The 26,331-nt window shown below is 47.8% G+C and overlaps 1 protein-coding gene across 4 annotated transcripts in view; it reads right to left on the reverse strand.

Annotated features, from left to right (window-relative positions):
- The window catches only part of ABR (ABR activator of RhoGEF and GTPase), a 113,478-nt gene that overhangs the window by 22,526 nt on the left and 64,621 nt on the right, over positions 1–26,331 (reverse strand). For 3 of the 4 annotated variants that reach the window (XM_081890297.1, XM_081890298.1, XM_081890299.1), the window contains 10 exons: positions 22,184–22,236; positions 21,091–21,231; positions 19,150–19,271; positions 18,129–18,294; positions 17,056–17,178; positions 15,749–15,824; positions 14,373–14,477; positions 12,139–12,213; positions 11,026–11,123; positions 9,234–9,365 (listed from right to left, as the gene is read on the reverse strand). In XM_081890297.1, the coding sequence (XP_081746423.1) occupies positions 9,234–9,365; positions 11,026–11,123; positions 12,139–12,213; positions 14,373–14,477; positions 15,749–15,824; positions 17,056–17,178; positions 18,129–18,294; positions 19,150–19,271; positions 21,091–21,231; positions 22,184–22,236 (1,091 nt within the window). Of the gene's footprint in view, positions 1–9,233; positions 9,366–11,025; positions 11,124–12,138; positions 12,214–14,372; positions 14,478–15,748; positions 15,825–17,055; positions 17,179–18,128; positions 18,295–19,149; positions 19,272–21,090; positions 21,232–22,183; positions 22,237–26,269; position 26,331 lie in introns of those variants that run through there. The other variant, XM_081890300.1, reaches the window with a different exon arrangement.

Raw genomic sequence — 26,331 nt, forward strand, 5'->3', positions numbered from 1 at the left:
GAATGAAATTTTATGGCCTTAGTAGAAATGTTATAAGGAGTTAAACATATATAAGTATTCTAGTTTTAATGGAAAATAAGGTTAAAAATATGTTAAGATATTTATAGTATGACAGAAAATAGAGAAATATGGAAAGGATTTGCTGAAACAATTAATAGAAGTGGAATACAAAAAGGGAGGTGAGAGGAGGTCGATGAAACAAGGGAATGAAAACAGAGTATGGAAAAGGTGTGATGTATGTTTTTAAATTGTTTTTGTTTTGTTTAATGTGGGGCTAGGGTTAGGGATAGGGTTTTGTTTAGTTTAATGTGTTTAGCTTAATGTGTTAAGGTTGTGTTGTGTATTGTTTATATTTTGTATTGTATTGTATTTTCTGTTTGTTTCTTTTGTTTTTCTCTTTTGTTTTTTCTTTCTTCTTTTCCTTTTTTGTAAATTCTAAAAGTAATAAATATTATTTGGGGGGAAAAAGATGTAGTCAAGAACACCAGGTTTTCACCGGATGCCTCCATCTGTCTCTCCTCCAATCCCTCTCCCTTGGAGTAAATGCAAGAGTTAAACAGCAAGCTCAGTTTGGAATGTTCCTTTGCAAATGAGAAGCCAATGTGGTGGTGATGGGGGGGCAGACAGCAGCAGAGGCCTCCTCCGTCTCCTCCTTTAAACCTCCAGGATTCCCCCATAAGCTGGCCTCATTCTCTGCCCCCATTCCCAGCTGGAAGGCACCTGCCAGCCATCAGGGACATCCTGAAGAGGGTCCTCCAAGGCCACAAAAACCTTAAAACTCCAAAGCTGGGTGGTGCTGGGGGGGGGGTAAACATCTGTGCCCCCTGCCCAAAATGCAGCAAGACTCCTAGCACAGCCAACAGGTCAGGGATGGTGGCAATCTGGAATCATTGGCTTATTCATTCAAAACAACCCAACCGATTATCAAGGTCATCAGTCTTGTTGGATTAATTAAACTCAATAGTTTTAATTGGATTTCGAACAAATGTGCAATTAATCGTTACTGCTTTGATTTTTATTGTATTATTATCTTCCTCAGTGGGTTGTGCAGATGGCTATTCTGAATGCTTTTTATAGGGTAGGGGGGAACTGCGGGTGAGTATATGGAACCAGCAGGGAGGGGGACTGGGCCCCCCAAAAAGTTTGGGAACCACTGAAGTAGATGTAACAAGGCAAAATAAGCAGAGTTTCTAAAACGAAAAAGGAGAAGGCTGTTTCACAAATTCCCCAGCTAGAATTAAGAACAAAACGTTCTGTCCTCACAGTGGCCAACCAGATGTCTCATCAAGAAGCCCACATGCTGGGCCTTAACAGGTTTGACAGCTTGAAGCAGCTAGTCGGTAAGGGAGATGCACTCTGCTTGTGGCACAGAGGCACTCTGCTTTTTTTTTTATTTAAGAGAGAAATATGCAATCTAAGCCTAACAGCTGCACACACACCTCACATGAGCTTGTCAATGTAGCTAGTGTGGTCAGAGTGTCAAACTAGGAGCTGAGAGACCTGGGTTCAAATTCCCCCTCGGCCATGAAGCTCATTGGGTGTGACCTGTGGCCAGTCACTGCCTCTCAGCCTCACCCATCTCACAGGGTTGTTGTGGGGATTAACTCAAGTGTCTCTCAGCAGTTGCCCTAGTTTCCCAAACTTGGGTCTCCAGCTGTTGTTGGACTACAACTCCCATCATCCCTAGCTAGCAGGACCAGTGGTCAGGGGTGATGGGAACTGTAGTCCAAAAACAGCTGGAGACCCGAGTTTGGGAAACACTGGCCTAGACTTTGACTTTCCATTTTAAAAACAAGCAAGTCTCTAGCCTTCCTAGAAAGTAAGTTACGGTGCAAAATGTGCAGGGACCTTCTAAGCCGTTTCTGTGAAATGAGAATGTGATGTGCACACCTTTTTTTGTTTTCCCTGGTGCTGAGGAATGCTCCCTGTTGCTTACTCGACAGCAACAGCACCTGCTGTGCTTGTGCAAAATAAATATTGTGCAATCTCTACAATCAGGACCAGCAGGACACAGCTGACTTTCCATGATCCGTATAAGGTTGTTGGGGTGGCTGATTCTCTAATTTTGCATTATGCCCCCCCCCCCCCCCGCTGCCATTTTGTGACTGGCGCCTACAGCGCTCAAAATCTGAAACATGTCCTCTGGTCCCAAAAAGGTTGGCGAGTCCCATACTATGCCGTGTTCGGCAAAAGGAACAGCTGAGACCTTATCCTTGCAGTCCAGGGTTGTTACTCTCCTAGTCACTCCCTTTCCCTGAACTAATTACGGTTTGTGCTGGACCGTAGCTAACAAGGCAAAAACTATTATTACTGCAAGTGGCTCGAAATGCTGATTGACGCTGCGCCGCTTCAGAGACTTTGCTGATTTGTGGCTGCTGTTTAATTCCATCTGCTGACGAACTGCCCAGAGCACTGTTTGATTGAGGGAGGCTGATACGTAAATAACATGCAATTGATCCATAAGGAGGCAGAGAGCACAGCCGCTATCAGGAAAAGGCCTTTTTTATGAGATACTCCCTGGGCCTCTCCAAAGATTCTCTGCATTGTGCATTCATAATGGTTCTCGGGGTGGTGATATTATTATGTTGTTGTTGTTTAGTCATTAGATGTGTCTGCCTCTTTGTGACCCCCTGGACCAGAGCACGCCAGGCACTCCTGTCTTCCACTACCTCCCGCAGTTTGGTCAAACTCATGCTGGTCGCTTCGAGAACACTGTCCCACCATCTCGTCCTCTGTCGTCCCCTTCTCCTTGTGCTCTCCATTTCCCCCAACATCAGGGTCTTTTCCAGGGAGTCTTCTCTTCTCATGAGGTGGCGAAAGTATTGGAGCCTCAGCTTCAGGTTCTGTCCTTCCAGTGAGCACTCAGGGCTGATTTCCTTCAGAATGGAGAGGTTTGATCTTCTTGCAGTCCATGGGACTCTCAAGAGTCTCCTCCAGCACCAGAATTCAAAAGCATCAATTCTTTGGCAATCAGCCTTCTTTATGGTCCAGCTCAGAAGAGGATTGTACAAATGAAGAACGTAAGATGTAGTTCCTGCTGGGTCAGGCCAATGGCCCATCTAGTCCAGCATCCTTTTCTCACAGGGGCCACCCAGATGCCTGTGGAAAAACTGCACGCAGGACTGGACCACAAGAGCCCTCGCCCCTTCTGAGGTTTCCACCAACTGGTATTCAGAAGCATGGCTAGTAGCATAGATAAGCCTCTCCTCCTCCCTGAATTTGTCTAATCCACTTTTAAAGCCATCCAGGTTGGTGGCCATCCCTGCCTCATGTGGGAGGGAGTTCCGTAGTTTAACTGTGGGCTGCGTGACTAAGTCCTTCCTTTCATCTCTCCTGAATCTTCCAGCATTCATGGAAGTCCACAAGTTCCAGGGTTGTGAGAGAGGAGGAAAACCTTTTCTCTATACACTTTCTCCATGCCGTGCCTCAATTTATAAACTTCTGTCTTCTACTCATGGAAGACAACACTGGCCACGATGCCTCTCTTGGGAGGCATTTATGCCTCTGAATACCAGCCGGTGGGAATCGCAAGTAGGGAGAGCACTGTTCATGTGCTCAGGTGAAAACAGGGTGCTGGAGGAGATGGGCAATGGCCTCATCCAGCAGGCTCTATGTAGGCTCAGCACCACCATCGCAGCTGCCGCCACTGCAGCCACAACTAGGAAACCAGGGGTTGGTCCAGCTGCCTCTAGCCATATCCTTCCAATACACAGAAGGTCAATCTTAGGCCATGTGCCACCATTCCAAGCCCCATGAACCTCACAAGACCACCTTCCCAGGGCTCTGTGCACCACGGCGAGACAGAGCGAGTTGCCTGCCACTGACCCCGGGGGTCTTCTCCCCCCAAGCCAGGCCTCCCACCTAATTGAAGCCAGAAACAGGTCTCCTGGCTTGACAAAAGGGCCCTTGTCTGCACAGCTCTCCTGGCTGGACAGGGGGGCTCAGAGGACTGGGGGGGGGGAGGCTTGGAACTTGGAGGGGTGGGGAGAAAGAGGCTGCAAAACAACACAGATCTGGGATGGACTGAGGACACGGGGGTCTGTGCAGGATTCTGCCCATAGGCAGTTTAGTCTAAACTGTTTTGTCTCTCCCAGGTCGAGGGAAAAGACTTTGGGGTCTGGTTGAAAAGAGGAGCCACCTTCAACATCCAGGGAAAGGTGGATTTATCTGGCACCCTAGAAAGTCACTGCCTGTCTGTCCATGCGGATATTCCCAGCCCTACCTGGAGATGCCAGGGATTGAAGCAGGGACCTTCTGCATGCAAAGGAGAGGCTCTACCACAGAGCCAAAGCTCACCCTCTAACAACAAAACAAGGTTCCAGTCCTCATTGTTCTGAGTTAAGCCCCACTTGGGGCAAAAAGGTTCCTGTGTTGCAGAGGGCTGGACTGGATGACCCTCATGGTCCCTTCCAACTCTACAGCTCTATGATTCTAAGGGCTCGTTTCAGCAGGAACACAGGAAGCTGCCTTATTCTGGCCCCATTCATTGGTCCACCTAGCTGGGTATTTTCTACAGCAGCTCCCCAGGCAGGAAGTCTCTCCCAGCCCTAGCCAGAGATGCTGCTGGAGCTGACCTTCTGCATGGGCTCCACCACAGGCCTCTTGGCCCTCCTTGCCTTGCCCACATCTCCTACCCCCGTCCCTGAAGCACAGCACACACACGCCTCTGGGCACTGCCTATCGCAGGCAGCCTGGCCGAGCTGTGGCCACTGGGGAGGTCCTTGGTTCCCAGGATTCCCCTGCCCGCCCCCAAGGTTCACACGGCTGGAATCTCCACACCCCCAGCGGCCGTGACTCATGCTCCTTGAGGCAAGCCTCCTTTGCGATGACACGGCCACGCTGTTTCCATCCAGACGCAGAAGCCGCTCCAGGCTAGGAGGCCTCCAGCATTTGCCTAAGAACATCCAAAGAGAGCTGGCCGCAGCTGGATCAGGCCAAAAGGGGCCCATCTAGTCCTGTCCTCACAGGGGCCAACCAGATGACCCCAAGGAGAAGCAGGACCTTAGACACAACAGAAGCAACTTTCTCCCTGCATGCAATTCCCAGCAAAGGCAAAGATTAGGCAATTTCGTGGAGGACACGACCATCAGTGGCTACTAGGCCCAAGTGGCTACGTTCTGCGTCCACCGTCAGAGGCTCTGAATAATACCACTTGCTGTGAACCACAAGCGGGGAGAGTGCCATTGCTTATTCATTCTTACGTTGTTATTATCCTCCGAGAACCTCAAAGTAGCAGCATAGTTCTGTTCCCTGCCCACCTCTCCATGTTATCTTCACTACAACCCTGCGGGGGGTGTGCCTGACTCAGTTTAGTCTGTTTGCACATGCGACATTGAGGATAATGGTTGAAAACCAGCCCTGAAACTTCATATACAAACAGCCTCCTCTCTCTACACCCCCCCCCCCAGCCTCTGCTGTGTCAAGAACAGAACCGCCTTCCTTTCAACCCCGCCCCCCCCAAACTAACAGGGACACACAGACATGCTCCTTTTCATTCAGCCCAACTGGATCTCTGTTCAGGGCACAAATAGCTTAGAAGAACCTGACAGAAGCCAATGGGAAGGGGGGCTTGAGAAAGAAACACTCCCCACAGCCCACAGCCACTAATACAAGACGCTTTCCCTTCAATATGACACCAATAGATCTTTTATTATTCTTGTGTCTGGTGAGCATCCTATTCAGGCAGGTGCTAATATTTCTCCCTCCACTCTCATTATCCGCCTCTCCCAATTGGAGAGGAACTCAACAGTTGTCTTAGCAACTGTTGCTAGAGCAACCTTGGGATAAAGATGATATGGGGCAGTGTGTGTGTGTGTGTGTGTGTGTGTGTGTGTGTGTTTATTGGGGGAGGAAAGGGGCTGGGAAAGCAGGCAGAAGGCAGTCCTGGGAGCAAGGCAGGCTTGCTCCAATTGTTTAGATGTATCTGCTTCAACTGATTCATAGGGAGGGAGAATTTCCGCTGTTGCCCCTTCTCCAGTCAGGGCAGCGCAGCAGAGGGAAAAGATGCCACTTTCTTCCCAATGGTTTCTGGCCCAGACCCAAGGGGCTGCTCAGTTAAGAAGAGCCTGATGGATCAAGCCAGTGGCCCATCTAGTCCAGGATCCTGTTCTGGCAGATGACCCAAATGGAAGACCACAAGCTGGTAGCTTTTGATATTCCCCTCCTCCTCTATGAATTTGTCTAATCCTCTTTTATTGCCACTTGAGTTAGTGACCATCACTGCCTCCTGTGGGAGAGAGTTTAACTATGCGCTTGCATGAATAAAGCCTTTATTTTATCTGTCCTGAGTAGTCTCATGCAGCCCTGCTTGGGAGGGTATGGGACTTGCAGGTCTCAAACAGCAGACTCCCTCCACATGCTGCTTGGGCACCTCACTGAAAAAAAACAGTTGGGAGATTTGAGACATATGCAAATAAGGACTTTGTCATGCAGCCAGAAGTTAAACTGTGGAACTCACTGCTGCAAGAGGCAGGGATGGCTTTGAAAGAGGATTGGATAATTCAAGGAGAAGGGATGCTGGACTAGGTGGCCCCCCTTTGGCCTGATCCAGCAGACAGGTACTTATTAAATTCTTATGAGTTTTAATCTGATTTTAGTCTATTGCTATTTTAACTTGTTGAAAGTCTTAAATTATTGTTGTGAATTTTCTAATGGATAATTTTATTGTTTTATCTTTTTTGTAAACCACTTGAGGGTTTTGTTTCTTTTTACCATCAACTGGTTATAAATTTTATGAAACAAACAAACAAATAAATAAAATTGTGTTTGCAAGATATGGCACCAGGGTCCCAGCATTCAAATGTAGATGAAGAAAACTCACACTGAAGCTTTGCACAGGTCTTTGGAACCAGGTTTCCTCCACACCCCTCCCCAAAACTATCCTGTGGCAAGTTTAGCTTCTGTTGCACCTCAGAAAAAAACTCAGAAAAATAAACCAAAACCCAAAAGCAGACAACACGTTGCTATGAGAACACTCAGACACCCAGCAAAACAGTCGGTCTGCTCACAGACTCTGATGGTGCCTCAGCCTGTGCCAGTTTTTAAAAATAATGGCAACTCTACATTATTCTGGAATCATCACCGAAGAACAAATCATCTCCCATTTTGAAGGATGGGCCATTTGAGACACATATTTGAAAAGCCAGCAGGGTATTTCTGACCCTGGGTCAGAGGACAGCCGCGTAAATGGAGAACTAGGTCAATCGTACAACAGCAGAGATGTGAGTCACTTGGAAACTTAGTCTCCCTAAAAACTGCAGGTGGTGTGCGCCAAAATATGGAAAGAGTGAGTTACCTTTGCAGATAAAACTCACTGAAACTGAATAGAGAGTCCACAAAGTAAGTTGTACCAGGGAAGCCCTTTGCCAGCTTGGGGCCTCCAGATCTTTTGGAGTCCAGCTGCCATCAGCTGCAGCTGGCACGGCCGTGTTTTCGACTACAATTCCCACCAGCTCCACCCATGTTTTGGAATCCATCTCCCATCAGCCCCAGTAGTTCTCCACATCTATAAGGCATCTGCCCAGCAAAGGCTGTACTAGGGAGAGACCATCACACAGGCCTAGGAGAAGGGAACTCTCCCTGCATAAATGTGCCACAGGTTTTTTTATCTGATGCAAAGCCACCCTGAAGGGCGTTAAGACTCCAAAGAACCACATTTCTGGAACTAGACGTATTCCACTTTGATGCCAAGATTTGACCCTCTGCAAGCCAAGTACAATTTGCGCCCCTTGTCGGAGACCAGATACGCTCCAGAACGTGCCTGCGAACATACAGATGGGCTGGAGACAAGAAGCAGGAAGCCAGACAAAGCCGCAGCATGCCAGAGAGGAAAGAGGAAAAAGCAAGCCCACCCACGGAGAGGCTGGCAGAGTGGCACAAAGGAAGTGGTGCCGCCTGCAGCTTGGCACCCGGGGAGACGGGTTGAACTGCATCGCCTTGGCATCCTAGCAAGTGGAGGAGCAAAGGGCCTCTTGATCAATGCCCCCAAACAAGGCATGTGATCCCTGGAGCAAGGATTGCCAATAATGGCCTGAAGGGCACTCACTTTTAAAAAGGAAGGCAAGGTAGGAGTAGTAGTAGTAGTAGTAGTAAAGGTAAAGGGACCCCTGACCATTAGGTCCAGTCGTGACCGACTCTGGGGTTGCGGCGCTCATCTTGCTTTACTGGCCAAGGGAGCCGGCGTTTGTCTGCAGACAGCTTCCAGGTCATGTGGCCAGCATGACTTAACCCGCTTCTGGCAAAACAGAGCAGCACATGGAAATGCTGTTTACCTTCCCGCCGGAGTGGTACCTATTTGTCTACTTGCACTTTGACATGCTTTCGAACTGCTAGGTTGGCAGGAGCTGGGACTGAGCCACGGGCACTCACCCCGTCATGGGGATCTAAACCGCCGACCTACTGATTGGCAAGCCCTAGGCTCAGTGGTTTAACCCACAGCGCCACCCGCTGGGCAGTAGTAGTAATAATAATAATAATAATAATATATTATTTATACTGTATTTTTGCTTTTTATGGAAGCCGCCCAGAGTGGCTGGGGAGGCCCAGCCAGATGGGCGGGGTATAAACAACAAATTATTATTATTATTATTATTATTATTATTATTATTATTATTATACCCCTCCCATCTGGCTGGGTTTCCCCAGCCACTCTGGGCAGCTCCCAACAGAATATTAAAAACATGATAAAAGATCAAACATTAAAAATGTCCCTAAACAGGGCTACTTTTAGATGTCTTCTAAAAGTCAGATAGTTGTTTATTTCCTTGACATCTGATGGGAGGGCGTTCCACAGGGTGGGCACCACTACCAAGAAGGCCCTCTGCCTCATTGAAATGCAACAACCAAGAAGACCTTGTGGCTTGAAAACAAAACACTGCCTCACACCAAGGAACATCCCACATGTTCTCTCACATACCTTCTCCAAGATAACTACCACCGCCTTGGCAATATGTACCAGAGATTGTCCCATTAGGAGGCAGACGTCTCACCCATTTTGCAAAAAACAAAAAAACAAAACCCTTTTGTGATTCTTCCATCACTTTGTACTACATGCTAGGGGTGGTGTCGCTGAGCTTCAGGGGCAGGACAACATGGATGCATCTCTTCTTGAGGTGCTAGCTTTCTGCATACGGGTGGTTGGAACGTGGAGGGTGGTACGGTGGTATTAGATGCCATCTCTGCAAAATTCCACAATGCCCGTTCCCCTTCCCACTCTCATGCCCGCGTGGCCCTACCTGGACCTGCCCCTTGCCCATGATCTTGTCCACGATCTCGTTGTTGTCCTTGTTCATCTTGCTCTTGTCGTAGCATTTCTCGTAGCAGAGGATCCGCAGCGACTGCGAGCCCTCCAGCTCGATCTCAAACTCCTGCAGAAGTGGGGCAGAGCAAAGAGGAGAGTGAGTGGGGACACTGGGAAGGGTGGGGAGATGGGCGTGTTTGCTGTGTCGCTCAGGGAAGGACCATAGCTCAGCAAGAGCCTCTGCTTTACACTCAGAAGGTCTCAGGTTTCAATTTCCGACAGCACCTCCAGGTAGGACTGAGAACGTCCCTTCCCTGAAACATTGGAGAGCTATTGCCAGTCATAATAACAATAACAATAATAGTAATAATAATTTATTTCTTATGCCCTGCCCATCTGACTGGGTTGCCTCAGCCACTCTGGGTGGCTTCCAAGAAAATACAAACATTAAAAGCTTCCTAAAACAGGGCTGCCTTTAGATGTCTACGAAAATTCATGATTGTTTCTCTCTTTGACATCTGGTGGGAGGGTAACACTACCGAGAAGGCCCTCTGCCTGGTTCCCCGTAACTTCACTTCTCGCAGTGAGGAAACTGCCAGAAGGCCCTTGGAGTGGGACCTCAGTGACCGGGCTGGACAATGGGGTGGAGACGCTCCTTCAGGTATACAGTCAGGGTGGACAGTATTGGCAGTCAATGGTCTTGGCATACAGAAGGACCCAGGTTCAATCTCTAGCACTTTCAGGCAGGGCTGGGAATGTCCCTCCTGATCTGAAATCCGAGAGAGCTGCTGCCTATCAGTGCAGACACACTGAGCCAGATGATCTGACTGAGCGGAACGTAGGCTTGCCATGCTTCTGAAAAATTCCAGACATGTACAGAAATTGGACGCCTAAAATGGCGTCCAGGGGAATTTTTTTGAATTTTAAGAGATGTCAGGAATTTCTGGGACATATGGCAACCTGGGGTTTTCCTCCCTGGTTTTTTTCCCATTTTTTCAGGGTGTTTAAAAAAAAAAAAATCCGGGGGAGGCTGTGCCCCACCAGCAGTGGAAGTGACAAGAGGTCACTTTCCTTGGCTGGTGGAGGAGAGGGAGGAGGTGGGGGAGGGAGGCCACGCCGCCAATGTGAGCCTGGCCATTTTCAGGTTGGAGGGGGGTTCACCAGGTTTTATAACAATATTATTATTATTATTATTATTATTATTATTATTATTATTATTCCTGTCAGAGCTGGGCACAGTGACCATCCAGCCGGTGCCTTTGAGGGTCTCCCTCCCGCAACGGAGTGAGCGCAGCCAGGTGGAGAGTAGGGGGCTGGAGCTGCATGTGCAGCAGAATAGGGCTCTTGAGGCTCAAGGGGCTAGCAGTGGGAGGCACATTCCTACTCCTCTACCTCCTTAAGCATCAAGGAGCATTAAATTTAAAAAATAAAATAAAAACCAAGGCAGTTAAAAGTAATTCGTCTTTTCATCTGTGTGTAGTTTCAACAACTTTGGTTAAAAAGGTAGCTTCCAATGTTACGATTTAAATCAACCCTTAATCTGGAAGTATGAGGACTAGAATCTTGCTTTATTTTTAGGGGAAGAGCTGTTGCTCAGTGGCAGAGCTCTGGCTTTGCATGAAGAAAGTCCCAGGTCCAGTGCACAACAGCATCTTCAGGTAGGGCTGGTATAAGACTCCTGGAGAGCTGCTGCCGGTCAGTTTGGACAACACTGACCTTGATGGGCCAGTGGATAGAGCAGTTTCTTGTGTTCTTAATTCAGAACTGTGAGGACTAGGTTTGCTCACCTCATTCCACTGGGGCTCGGTCGTGTCCCGGAACACCCGTGTCTTGGCTTTGCTGACAAAATAGCCGAAAGAGTCGACTTCCAGCGTGCAGTAAAGGTCTGGGAATAGGGAGAAGAGACATGTGAGGCAATCTTCCTGCCACCCTGCACCTCAAGGGGGGGAGACTGGATACTTCAAACTGCACCACTGAAAACCAATCAGCTAGATTAACTGATGGATCAAAAGCTTTTGATTGCTCGATCAGCCAGCAGGTTAATTAAAACAAATAAATAAATGCAGTAATAATAATTCTACAGCGTTGTAATCTAACACAGTTCTACGGAGGACGGGCTCGTTGTTAGTCCTAGATGAATCAAATAATTGTAGAGATGGAAAGAACCAACGAGGGTCATCTTGTCCAACCCTCTGCAAGGCAGGAATCTTTTGCCCCACATGTGGATCAGACCCACGACCCCGAGATTCACTGTCTCATGCTCTACAGACAAAGACGCTGTTGTGACAAACCTAGCCATGCTTTTGTCTAAAAGCAAGAGAAGTCTTGCATAGCCTTTAGGTTCCAGAATTATCACGTTTTCTCATACGCAACTGTGGTAAGTTAATGGACTGATGGGAGTAGGACGTGCACGATTAAAAACAGACAAATATTTCTTGAAATGGGCAATTGGCCGGCTCTGAAGCACCACTTTTCCAGCTTCTTCAGATGCAGGATATCTATTTAGCAAACAAACACCACCCCCAGAATTGCACTAGAAGCCAAGACTAGCAGCCTGAGAGATGGTGTTTGCTGATTTGTTAGACTGCACTTTGCCGCTTCATCTGAGGGTGAGACGGAGCCTGGGAAGACCTCAAACAGAAAGCCAAAAAATAAAAATCAGGCCGATAAGGGAGGGGGCTGAAGAGCAAAGCAGGAGGGGGAGGGAAGCCCCCGGCTCCTTGACAGGTGGCGGCTCAGTGGACCCTGCAGAAAAGGCCAGGCAGCAAGAAGTAGCAGTTGCAATCTCTGGCCCCTTCCTATGCCAGGCCACTGCTGACTCAAATCACAGAACGGGGCAGGGAGAAACCAAAAATGCAGACATCCCCCCCCCCAAAAAAACCCCCAGAGGCAGCACTCACTAGCGGATTGTTTGAAGCCCGTGGCAGAGTGGACGATAACATGTAAGAAGCCGTACATCCCAGGAGATTCGTCATCTGCGGAGAAACAAAGAACCACCCAAAGAGAAAGCTATTCGATTTGTTTGTTTGTTTTTCCGGTTGCAATTATTATTATTTGAACAAGCTTTGAGTGGAACTGCTTGGGCTGCTAAGTTGATGCAATTAATTAAAGGGCCTAGGAAATGACTAACTAATGGAAGAAGACTCAGAAGGGTTGTCTTAGTCCACACCAAGTAAGATTGATGCTGCTAAAAGGCAGCTTTGGTAGGGCTGCAACATTTAATCTGGGCACCAATTGTGATTCTTTTAACCTTCATCTGATCTGTGAGGACCAAAGCCTCCAGCCTTAGCACACTTTTCACACATACAGCTGCAGAGCAGGCCATCCAGGGCATTGTCACAAATTGTCACCTGTACAACTTCCCCAAATTTCAGCCCTTTAACATTTATTGCTTTCCCCTTCTGGAAACACAAAACCACCCAAGGCATAAGATGACCTCCAAATGCGTTGAATTTTGCCATTGGGGTGTGTATACTAACTCAGCCAATGTTAGTGGGCTGGGGGAGTAAAACACTCCCTCATTTTCCCCTAGGGAAACTGTCAGAAAAAGCTCACAAAAGTGTGTGGGGTGTCAATAGGTTGGCACAAACTTTATTTAACCAAAGATGATTTTTTTTTATTTCTTAATGGGGTCAGAAAAAACACTCCACAAAACTCTTAATGTTAATTCTCAGCAGTAACAGAAGAATTTCTAGACAGTTTACCATATTTTCATAACCTTTTTCCTTTAAAAGGTAAATTTTTGTTGCTTGTAAATGCCACTGAAAATAACCCACCACACCGTGGCAATCTCATTGGGATAGAAAGCGCCCCCCAAAACTGTTAATGTGATTTTTTTTCACACTTTGGATGAAGGTTAATTGAACATTACATGTTTTGTTTATTCTATAAAAATGAATAAAACAAACTTTAAAAAAAAAATGCCACTATGCCTCTGCTAAATAATAATAATAATAAAACAAAGACAGAAGAACACAGAAAGGCAACAGTTTAGCCACGATGTCAGGAATCTCAGAAACACACTGCTGGGATAAGAGACACAGCCTTATATACATGGCGGCATCTAGTGGTGGGACAGAGATGTAACCTGAGGCCTGTAGGACATGGCTGGGCACCATGTCGGCAACCTTTGTTGCTTGGGCAGGCCCTGGACTGGTACCCAAACTGGCATGAGCTGTGTGGTTCTTCTACTTCTGGTGGTGGCAGAATCTTGGTGAGGGGGAAACAGAGGGGAGGACAGAGCAATTGGAGCATTTCTGCACTTGGCTGTAGGCAAAAGTGTACAGCACTGCTTTATGGCAGCTGGTGCCCACTGGGACTGGTAGGGTGGAAGGCAGGGAGCCTGACAGTAGGTGGCGCCAGAGCAACGGAAGGTGCAGTCAACTAATTCTACGGCAGACAGAGACTGGTGAGGCAGTGCTCTGCTTGCCCTAATGGACCAGCCACCACTGCTCGCCCCCCCCCTCCAGCCACCCTTGTCACTGCATTCACAGGATTATTATTATTATTATTATTATTATTATTATTATTATTATTATTATTATTTTATTTGTACCCCGCCCTTCCCGGCTGGAGCTGGGCTCAGGGCAGCTAACATCATAAAACTAACACAGTATACAAAGAACATAAGAACACAAAAACAGGCAATCAATTAATTACAATACATCTTAAAATTAGCCAGAGCAAATTAAAATCTCGACAGATGGCAGTTCACGGTAAAATTGAGACTGGTTAATATTCTCCAGGGCCAACTGTTACCACTGGTCTTATAAAAGACAGTGTTCCACCAGGCCGGGGCCACGGCCGAAAAGGCCCTGGCTCTGGTCAAGACCAATCTAATCTAATCTAGGATCAGGCAACCTGCGAAATAAATTAGAGGGGTCCCATAGGAACGTCAGAACACTGGTGCACCTCTGCATGAGATACCAAACCTCAGTGATTTACCCTTTCCACGACCTTCAACTTGTTGAGTGGGGGAGTCGTAGGGGTAGAGGGGGCGCCACAGCCCTTGGGCTTCTCAGAAATGCTGGCCAATTTCATCTCACAGTGAAGCAGAAGGCATCCAAGTGCTAGTGGGGGCAGCCGGGGGTGGAGAGAAATTTCCTAGGAGAAGGAGGGCAAAGGCATCACTCACCGTCCTTATTGCTGGTGACGGGAATGTTGTGGACGGTGCGTAGCTTGAAGCACGACCCTGTCAGGACCTGCAGCTCCACAGAGCTTAGCACAAAGGTCTGGAGATCTATCGTGCAGGAATAAAAGAGGTCGGTTTAGCAGAGAGAAGAACTTGGGGGTTACAGTCCAGTATGAGACCAAACACATTGCATTACAAAGGATCTCTGGTTGCTTCTGCAGGAGATGGTCACCAGGGGGCAGCAGAGAGTTAACATTGGGGAGACCCACCAAGGCCCCTCTGGGCATCCTTTTTATTGCCCATTAGTGATGATTGGTCCTCGTGATGTCATCCGGTCAGCTACCTGCAAACCTGCCTGCAAGGTGTAGTGGTTAGCGTGTTGGACTGGGACCTGGGAGTGACCAGAGTTCAAATCCCCACTTGGCCATGATGCTCACTGCCTTTGTCAACCTAATCTACCTCACAGGGTTGTTGTGAGAATAAATGGGAGCGGAGAGCCATGTCTGCCACCTTGAGCTCCTCGGAGAAAAAGGCAGAATATAAATGCAATAAATAAATATTTTGGGGCAGGTGTTCTGCTTCAGTTCGAATGGCTGTGTGTGCTGCAGCTTCCTGCTGATATCTTGTTCACATTTCGTACCACAAGCAGCTTATTTCAGGTCTTACTTTTGTGGCACTATGAAGTGCAAGAGGGCCTCTCCGGACGGCAATAACGTGGTCACATTGGGGAAGCATTGCAGAATAAATGAATAAAGTAGAATGACATATGGACAGCCTAGCATAAATCCAGGGCTAACGCACTATTACCCCATCAAATATTTATAAAAATATTTATATACCGCTATTTCCTTGAAAAATATCAAAGCAGTTTACAATAATAGATAAAAGCATACAATAAAAACCGTTCCAAGAATTAAAATCAGACATCAATTAACTATTGTGGAAAGATGCATTCTTAGTTTTCAGCATATGTTTAAAAGCTGAAACCAGCTTTCTGCTGTAGAATACATGAAATGATCCCTTTGGACTTTATTTTACATGGATGTTTTAGTATTGTGGTGATGGCTTATGGCTAAGCAAATAAATTTACCTTATTTTCCCTCCCTCAAACCCCCACCAGTCTAGAGGGACTCTTGCTGTAGAAACAGGTCCCTGGAAGCCCCATTCAGATGACCCCGCAGTCACCAGATTAGCCAGAGGCCAAAGAAAACTCTAGGGTTTTTGGGAAGCCAGCCAAGGAAGGAAGGGTCTGGGGCCTCAGGCCCCGAAGCCCCCCACTCCCTTCTTGAACTGGGCATTCAGGTAATGCTAGTGGTCAGCCTGGGCACTGCCAGGTTGTGGGGGGGGGGGGAGATGTCACCACAACAAGAATCTCTTGCCTTTCTTCTGCAGCTTTTGGATGGCCTCCCTCCACTCTGCTCGCTCGTAGTCAGAAGAAAGCAGGAACAGGTAGCTCTGGAAGAAAAGCAGGATGGTGCTCAGCCTGGGTGGCAAACATAGGAGCTCCCTGCCTCCCAAAGAGCAGAGAGAGAGAGAGAGAGAGAGAGAGAGAGAGAGAGAGAGAGCGCACATGGCCCACACAAAGAGGAGGCAGATCAGAGTTTTGGGGCAGGGCCTGGGGGTAGCAGATCACAGAGAAGACTCTTCTCTGTTGGAGAGCTGCTCCCAGTCAAGGGAAGAAAATGTTGGACTAGGTGGACAGATAGCCTGACGATACGATACGATAATCTTTATTGTCATTTTCCCATACAGAACAACGAAATTGAAAAAATCTACATCAAACATTCAAAACCAACAAGTCTGCTATCCCAGCCTGTTTAGCCCTCTAAAAACTTTAATACCCCATAATTAAATACAATATACTAACTTACACTGCGTTTAAAAACAAAATCGCATTTGGATAGAAACTGTTTCTCAGACGGCTAGTCCTAGTCTTTATAACCCTGGACCTTCTTCCAGAAGGCAGAAGCTGAAAGAGCACTATCCTATACTATCTCTGCAGCTTTCTTATGGCACCTGGAAGCGTAGATTTGATCCAAGGTGGGAAGAGTGTGCCCACTTATTCTATCTGCAGTCTTTACAATCCTGGACAGCATTGTTTTTCCCCTGACTGTGCAGCTCCCAAACCACACACAGAGACCATAAGTTAATACACTCTCAACAGTACAATGGTAAAATGCCATCAACAGGTCCTTTGAGAGATTATTTTTTCCAGAGGATTCTCAGAAAATATAACCTCTGACCTAACTTAAGGCATCTTCCTATGTTCTTAAGGGAGGCTCAGTGACAGAGCACCTGGTTTGCTTGCAGAAGGTCCCAGATCCAATCCCCATTTGGCATTTCCAGGCAGAGCTGGAACCCCAGAGAGCTGCTGCCAGTCAGTGCAGACAATACTGAGCAAGATGGACGAATGTGGCCTGACTCAGTATAAGGCAGCTTCCCACATATTTATTTAAATCAGAACCATGAGGACTGGGAACTTGCTCTGCTGATTTAGGAAAAGGGCTGTCGCTCAGAGGTGGAGCGCCTTCTTTGCATGCAGAAGGTCCAATTAAAAGATTGGCAGCTGTAAAGACCCTTCTCTGCCCGGGACCCCAGAAAGCAGCTGCCAATCAGAGGAGACGCCTGCCTCTCTCTTCCCGCCCACAGCCCCACCCCTACCCAGGCACGACTCGTCTGTCCGTACTTTCCCATTGCGGTTGTGGATCCGGAAGGGGATGGATGGGGAGTTGAGCAGGAGCCAGAACTCATTGTCAAACATCTTCTTCTTTAGCCGTTCCATCGCTCGGCTCTGACCCTTGTTCGCCTTCTGGGAAAGAGGAGAAGGAACAATGTTTGACACACAATTCTCTTCCATTTGGGACCAGGGGCATCGGTGCGTCACATAAAAGATTCAGGGATGAGACAAATCTGCATAAAATATGCACATGCTAATACATTACGCTAACACCTATGTTTATTCCCAAGCTTTCCCCCTGACTCATAAAATTAGAACCTTCTGGGTTTCTTTTATTCACATTTATAAACGACTTTTAATAATGTGTCTTAATATTGTGTCTTAATTGTGGTAACCTGCCCTTGGACCTTTGGGTGAATGGTGGATAATCATTCCTAATAATAGTAGTTTTAGATTGTGTTTATGTTCTTGCTTTAATGATACTGTACATTGTTTGGGGTTTTGTTAGACTACACACTGCCTAGAGATTTTTAAAATATTAAGTAGATTATAACTGCTATTAAATAAATAACTGAATAGATGCAATTTTAGGCTTTAACTCTCAAAACAGAACAAAATCAACTAATTTTCCATCCGAATCACCTTAGAGCAAATTCTTCAAATCATTTACTCCCCTCAAATTAATTTCCCCAAGAGATCCTGCTCCAGATCCATTCAACTGTCCCTGTTCCTCAGTCCCTAAATCATCTCTAGACAGAGAAAACCAAACTTCTTCTCCCCAATTAATATCCCACCCACAACTCAGTCTCTCCCAGAAACACTCTTTGGGGCACTTAGAAAAAGATCCGGGGTCCTGTACCCTGTGGCCTCCTTAGCTATACTGCTGTCTCGGATATAAATTTGGGAAGTCACTAAGTACAGGAATCCAATGACCGGAAAGTGATTCTGTCTTCAAAGCCGGCTGGTGGAGTTTCCAAAAGGCATCTTGCCAGCCTGCACTGGAAACAGAATACTGGGGTAGAGGTAGACGGACCTTTCCATATGATCCAGCAAGGGTGTTTTTAGCCTGCCCCAGGGCATACCTCCTTCTGCACCTCGCTCTTCATAGAGGAGATCTTTATCTTCATGTCCTCCAGGTCGTGGTCGGGCATGGCATGGACGTGTGGGCAGGAGTCCGACTCCTCCAGCGACGGGAACACCAGCTCGGCCAAGGGCATGTACCACTTGCAGTCATATTGCTGGTGTTTCCTGGGAAGGAAACAAAGAGCTCATTCTGGGCAACCCCAGTGATCCACACGGCCCCATCCCCATTTGGACCGCAGGCCAAGGAAAAGACTCCTGCCCCAGACCCTGCAGAGCTGTTGCCGGCCAGTGTAGGCAGTATGGAACTATACAGGCCAAGTGGAAGGACTGTAGCTCAGTGCTGCAAAGCATCTGCACTGAATGCAGAAGGTCCCAGGTTCAATCCCAGCAGCATCTCCAGGTAAGGCTGCGACTGTGCCCTGTCTGGAACCCTGCTGCCAGTCAGTGCAGACAATACTAGATGCCACCGTATAAGGCAGCTTCCTATGTTCCTTTTAAAACCAGCCCTCAGATCAGAATCATGAGGACTGGAATCTTGGCTTTATTTCTAGGGGAACAGATGAAGCTCACTGGCAGCGTCTCCAGGCAGACGGTCCAAGATTCAGTCCCTGGAATCTCCAAGCATGCCTGGGAAATATTTCCTGCCTGAAACCCTGGAGTGCCGCTGCCAGTCAGTATAGAGAATGGTAAGTTAGACTGACAAACAGTATCAGGCCACTTGCTACACTCCCATCTGAAGCACCCTTTTATTTAGAACCATGTGGACTGGGGTATTAACTTCATTTTTAAAGAACAAACATTTGCTCAGTGGCAGAGCACACTGTCTGCATGCAAAAGCTCCCAGATTCAGCCCCTGCAAGTAACTCCAAGTTATACCACTTAGGGATATTTTAAGTATATTAAGCGGTATAGAAATTAAATAATCAATCATTCTGCTATGGACAAAGTGCAAAGGAAGGTCAGGATTGCGTCCCAGTGCCCTGTTCTTCCCTACTCATCTAGACCTCCCCCGGGCCTCACCCCACGCCCGTTTTCTTCAGCTTGGCACAGAGAAGGACGTCTGTGAAGAGGAAGACGTGGCGCAGCTTGCGGGAGCCCTCGGCCAACTCCACCAAGAAGCCGTCCTTGACCAGTTGCCGCGTCTGCAGGTGCGACAGCAAAAGAGGAAAGCACGTGTGTGAGGAGGAGGAAGAAGGAGGAGGGAATGTAAGAACATCAGCAGCCAGTGGCCCGTCAAGTTCCCAGCATCCCCTTCTCACAGTGGCCAATCAGATGCCCCCAAAGGAAGCCCACAAGCAGAGCCTGAGCGCAAGAGCAACTCCCCAGTATACTGCCTCCAAAAGTGGAAGCAGCATACAGCCGTCATGGCTGTCAATAGCATTATCCTCGCGAATTAGTGTAATGGTCAGGGACTGGCTGGAGGAGGAAGAGTGGTGGGCAGCTGCTGCCCAAGGAGGGCAAAAGACAATGACTTAGATCAGGGCTCCTCAAACTTTTTAAACAGGGGGCCAGTTCACTGTCCCTCAGGCACTAGTGGCGGCCAGACTAGTTTGAAAAAAATAATATGAAAGAATTCCCATGCACACTGCACGTATTTTATTTGTAGTGCACAAAAAACAGGAAAAACAATACATTATTTAAAACGTTAGATTGTGGGTGATAGCCAATGCCAGTTTGCCAGATCACTCAGAGTAGATCTACTGAAAACAATGAACATGAGTCACTTAGGTCTATTAATTTCAATGGGTCTACGCAGAGTAACACTGAGTTTTGCCCACATCCCAGTTACTTGCAGCACTGTCCGGAATGCCTTATTATCTCAACACTCTCGTCTGTACGTCCCCGCTTTCCTCCACAAATCTGTGCCACGTGGCAAGGCAACCGTACCTGCCCGCGGACTGTCTCGCCAGAGTGGTGCATGCTCTAGTTATCTCCTGCTTGGACTACTGCAATGCATTCTTCATGGGGCTACCTTTGAAGGTGACCCGGAAACTGCAATTAATCCAGAATGCGGCAGCTAGACTGCTGACTGGGAGTGGCCACCGCATAACTCTGGTTCTGAGAGAGTTCTGCATTGGCTCCCAGTAAGTTTCCGAGCACAATTCAAAGTGTTGGTGCTGACCTTTAAAGCCCTAAACAGTCTCAAGGGCCCAGTATACCTGAAGGAGCATCTCCACCCCCATCGTTCAGCCTGGACACTGAGGTTCAGCTCCGAGGGTCTTCTGGCGGTTCCCTCATTGCGAGAAGTGAGGTTACAGGAACCAGACAGAGGGCCTTCTTAGTAGTGGCACCCACCGTATGGAATGCCCTCCCATCAGATGTCAAGGAAATAAGCAGCTATTTTATTTTTAAAAGACATCTGAAGGCAGCCCTGTTTAGGAAAGTTTTTAATATTTAATGCTGTGTTGTTATTAACACTCGATTGGGAGCTGCCCAGAGTGGCTGGGGAAATTCAGCAAGATGGGCAGGGTATAAATAAATTATTATTATTATTATTGTTGTTGTTGTTGTTGTTGTTGTTCTGCCTGGGAGGTATCCTCTAGTGAGAGGCTAGAGGGGAAGGGCGGGGACACTGGTCAGTTTCAAAATGTCTCCATCTGCACTGAGACCAGCCAGAGGAGCTCTGCTGCTTCGTTAGTTTCTGTTATGCAAAAGCTAATTGCATTCCATGCCTACGGTGCCTCCCTGCCCTGTGGTCGACCTGGGCTTGCTCGACAGCTCCTTGACGAATTGCTGAAACTGTGACAGTAATCCTCTTCTAATGCTATCGTGGTTGGTGGGCATCACTGCCTCTGGTGAGAGAAATACTGAACAATACTGAGCTAATATGCTCCTATGGCTCTTTCTCAAAATATGCCCCCTCCAGGCACCCACTCTCACTGCTAGGCCAGCCTCTCAGTGCTGGAAGCCTCTCTGGCCCCTCTCTCTCACACACACCCCACTTCATCCCCTCCTGCTTACCTCTCCTTTGGGGGTGGTGACTGCCGTCCTGCGGGGGTCAATGTCCTCATTGATACTGGAGAGGAAGTTCTGAGAGATACGGAGGGCATCTTGGAGCAGCGGGTAGTCGGGGTGGTCCGAAGGAGTGTGCTTCAGCAGATCCTAGTGCAGCAGGAGAGGAACAGACCTTGAGATTTTACAGATGTGTTATTTCTTAATTATCTTTTATTTTTTTTAATGCATTATGGGACTTTCCAGAAAGTGAGCCATGTTAGTCTTTATGGTCCTACAAGAGTCTTTTGAGCTGGCTTTGCTGCCGCTGAGGAACACATCTTAAAATGGCAAGATTCAAAAGCCAGTGGGGAAGACATGTTGGCCTCCTAGGACATGTTTGTTTGTTTAAAACATGGGTAGGCAAACTAAGGCCCTGGGGCTGGATCCGGCCCAATCGCCTTCTTAACCCGGCCCACGGATGGTCCAGGAATCAGCGTGTTTTTACATGAATAGAATGTGTGCTTTTATTTATAATGCATCTCTGGGTTATTTGTGGGACATAGGAATTCGTTCATTTACCCCCCCCCAAAAAAATATATAGTCTGGCCCCCCTCAAGGTCTGAGGGACAGTGGACCGGCCCCCTGCTGAAAAAGACACATTATCAGTGTCCGCACTTAATTTTGCTCCGATTTCATGTGGAAAAAACCCAGAAAAAACAGGCTAATGTGGACTAAGCATGTTCTGTAGACGCAGAACACCAAATATCTGTTGGCATGGGGGGGTAGAAAATGGGGAGGGAGGGATGGAATGGCATATTCGGTTAAAGGGCACAGCTGGCACCCGGAGCTGGCAAAACGTTGCTCTATACTGCAACATTTTGCTGCGGGTTCCATTTGAATAGGGTCTATTCTGGGGCTACACATTGAGATGGTAGTTGTTTTTATTTTAAAAAAAAATCTGCAAGGATTAAATATGGGCAGGTTTTGATCATAGCAAAGAGGCAAATGGATTCCTTGGTTTTGTAGAAATTGCTCTCTTAAATACGCATACATGAGACCGGCTGAATTTTGGAGCACTGGCGTGTGACGGCAACAGGTGAAAAACAAAAGCTATACTTACGTGTAATACAAGAGTGCTCCGGGTCACTCGATTTATAGGTTTGTACAGCAGCGCTATAAGCAAGGAAGAGAGAGACAGGTAAGCCGGTGAGTGCCACACAAAATAGCCACTGTATCCACAATGTGCGTCAGAAAAAGCCACACATAGGGTACTGCCCCACCAACTCCAGTCTGCCCTCAGCCAGCCCCCAATTGCCCTGCCTTTTTACACTCAACCAGCCCACTGAGTGGCCCTGCCTGTCAACTTCTTCCTCCTCCTCTATCTCAGCGCTGCCTTTTGTAGAACTCAGCTGTGGGGGGGGGGGTTCCCCTCAGAGAAAGGCAGGGTTCAAATTTATTAAATAAATGAAAACCTGGTCTATTCTGTTATGAGACATTGGAAAAAGCCCTTCTTTGTGTGCCTCGAACACAAGAGGTCCAGAGGGTGGCAACATAAGAACGGGGCCTTTTCTGTGGTGGCTCCCCATTTGCAGAATGCTCTCCCCAGAGAGGCTCGCCTGGCACCTTCATTATACACCTTTAGGCACCAGGCAAAAGCGTTCCTCTTCAACCAGGCCTTGGCCTGATTGACATCCTTTTAAATGTGTTTGGGGGGGTGTTATTGGGTTGCCTTTGTTTTTATTTATGTATTTTCAGATTTTTATGCTGTGAACTGCCTGAGATCTAAAGGTATAGGGTGGTAAAGTAACAACAACAACAACAACAACGCTGACTGTGGCTTCAATGTTTTGTTATTCCTCTCTCACTTCTCACCTTTGTGGGCAGACTGGTTTGGGATTCTTACAAAACCACAAAAAGCACATGCCACCTGTCTACAAACAGAAGGGCCTTCTTGGTAGTGGCGCCTGCCGTGCGGAATGCCCTCCCAGATGTCAAGGAAATAAACAACTATCTGACTTTTAGAAGACATCTGAAGGCAGCCCTGTTTAGGGAAGTTTTTAATGTTTGATGTTCTATTGTGTTTTTCATATCCTGTTGGAAGCCACCCAGAGTGGCTGCGGAGGCCCGGCCAGATGGGTGGGATATAAGTAACAAATTATTATTATTATTATTATTATTATTATTATTATTATTATTATTACCACTGGATATTTGTTGAACTACAACTCCCATCATCCCTGACCATTGGTTGTGCTGGGTGTGGGCTGATGGGATCTGGAGCCCAAAACATGTGGAGGAGACCAAGTTAGGTCTGATAGGCCAAAAGCAAGCATGGCGCTGGCAGCCATTTTGCCTCTTCACGTGCACAAATAAAGGGAGCTGAACTCCACACCCATAACCATCTCTGGCCTAACCTTGCCGTGCCCCGTCACACACGTCAAGGTGTGTCTTTGTGTGTGAGAGAGAGATTCCTGCTCCCATTTCCTGTGCAAATTAGGTCCCTTCCGCTTCATATGTGAAGAGGGCAGGCTCTGAACAAACATGGCCGCCCTACCACATTGGGACGTGGGTCTGTAGCCAATGTCCATTGCCTTCAGAGGAGGCCCACTGAAATGAATGGACATGACTAGCAAAGCCCCATTCATTTCGACGCGTATACTCTGAGTAACACTTAGCTGGACAAAACCTAGCTAGGGAAGGGGGCAGACCCAGAGCAAACATGGCCGCCCAACCACACCCCTGGTTTAAACAGAGGCAAAAGAGGAATGAATGTCAGTGCCACAGAGATGGGGCACAGGGTTAGGGGACTTGGGGGCCTCCAAATGTGGTGGGCCTCCAACTTCCATCAGCCCTGGCCAGGGATGATGGGAGCTGGAGCCCCACAGATGTTTCCCAGCTCTGCTCTAGGCCCACATCTATGGACTAACCACCCAAAAAACCTATTGGCATTCTCTGGAACCCAGCCCAGTCAACATAGCCTAACAGAGGATGGCCCCAAAGCTTCTATCTTTTCCTTTTCACCAATGGGAAATGAGATTTCCCATTATATAACAAAAGGAAAGGAAGTGGGGGTTGGTGCTGTAAACCGCCCCAAGATCTTCAATGAAAGGCTGTATATAAATTTAATTAAGAAATAAAATAAACAGCGTCAAAACAGAGAAGAAAAGAAAGAAAAACAGGCAGAACCTCAAAAACAAAGGTTGTACACCAGACCACACCAGCCATCTCCCACCAAAAAAAAATATATTCTGCATTTTTGCAGAGCTCCTGAGGCATCATCTCTTGCTCTGTGTCACACACCTCTTCTCACGGCAAGTGTGAGCAAGAAGAGGGGAAATTATGATATTTAATACTATTTGGGTGGGTGTGCCCAGGCATTTGAAACTATCGTCAGATTCTGAAATAAAAACTGTACAGGCACAGGGGGTTTCCTCAGACTTCTACTTGGGTTACGGAAGTGTGGTTTAAAAAAAAACATTTTGGAAGAATGACACGGATCAAGTGGTTTTGCACGTTCACACAGTGGCTAAGTGCTTGGAAAACTATTGTTTCATTTCACCTTCTTGAATTCCACATTACATCATCCTTTTTTTTAAAAAAAAAAAAGACAAGTGCCAAGGACACAGCTTAAAGAGAGCTTTCCCTGCTGAACCCCAAAACTCGTGTCTCTCTGGGACGCCTCCTTGAGGATGGCCCACAGAATTTTGGTGTCCGGGACAAAATGGCACATGAGGAACTCATAGCAATTAAAACACACACCCCAAACCCAGTCCTGCCATTAAGCTATAAAACTGACAATTTGCTGCCCTCTAGCGGCGCAGCAAAACCTGCCGCCCGAGTCAAGAATTAAGGCAGGCGGAGGCTGAGCATTCATCTCTCTGAAATGTTCGTGCACTTGGCTCCAGTCCAGCCCAGACGCACATCGTGGATTTCCCCCTTTCCCCGCTCAAAGCCACTTCCCCAAGCTGAAGGGAACAGGCAGGGTCTCGTTCTGAAACAGACGCAAATAGGGAAATTCATCCTCGCCCCCTCACAAAGCAGAGTGCCCAATCCCCACAACCCAACCACCCGTGCCCATGCCAAGCCAACGGGGGCATCTCTTGAGGAAGCACCCCACCCCAAAGGGAACGGGTGCAACAAATCCCCATTTCAATGGGACACATTTGCGTATAGGAGCGGTGACAGAATTTAAATCGCCTTTAGTAACAAGGGGCAGGCAAAACGCCGTTACTCTACCACATACCCCCCGTGGTGGTTAAAAGGAAATTGACAATTTGACACCCCCAAATCAGTCACTTTGGATAACACCCCTGAAAAGCAAGAAGTAAAAACCCATGTTGAAAAGAGTCCTAGGAAATGCCCAAAATTGGGGTCCAGCACCCCAATAAAGACGGCCATGATGAAAGATAGTGGCCGCCAACACAGCCCCCCCCTGCTCGTCACCATGGTTACAAGGCCTGAAAGGGAGGGGGAGCAAACATTTAGGGGGCAATTGCGGGAGGTCAATACCCCACTTCCCTCGGGCAGCTAGTGAATGGGGGCAAAGATGAAGCAAATGTGAGGTGGTTTGGGGGAGTCAGTGGGTGGGAGAGATGGAGAAAAATGGAACAGGTGTGTTTCCACCCCCCCAGCCACCTTTTGTTACAGGTTCCAGGGAGAATTCTGCATTCAGAGGTCACAAAGACCCACGTCAATTGAAGTTGCGCCCTAACAGGACTAGGCAGAAACTGGGGGCAAATAGTGACAGAGTAGCAGTGGGAGCCCCCCCCAAAAACCCACCTGCCATAGGGACCCAATATTTCCTTGGGTGTTGGTCCCTTGGTTCCTACTAAATGGGGGGGAACACCTAGCGACAGAGAAGAGCCCAGCCCTAGCATCGATAAGGAACAAAGAAATCACCAAGTTGGCACTCCCAAGCAGAACAGGAAAAAAATAGAAATCTGGAAAAGTGGGGGGGGGGGGAATGTTTCTGAGTCACGCTAAGACCCCTCCACACTTCCCTGGCACCCGGACCGGTGAGGAAAAAGGCTTGGTTGCCGGAGGGGCATTCGTGGAGACAAAGAGAGCAGCGAGAGAGAATTCTTACAAGCCACCCCGAGAGAGGACCCCAGACCCGAGCGAGCGACACCGTCCCTGCCCTGCCCACCACCTGCTCTTTAAAAAAAATGGGGGAGGGGGTGGAGATGGATGGAAAGGAGACCCCCACCGTAGGTGCAGTTACAGCAAAAGCGGATGATGAGCAGAATCTCCATGGCACCCTCCTTGCGG

Source organism: Podarcis melisellensis (genome assembly GCF_964234715.1).
Source record: "Podarcis melisellensis genome assembly, chromosome: 15".
NCBI classification, from domain to species: domain Eukaryota; kingdom Metazoa; phylum Chordata; class Lepidosauria; order Squamata; family Lacertidae; genus Podarcis; species Podarcis melisellensis.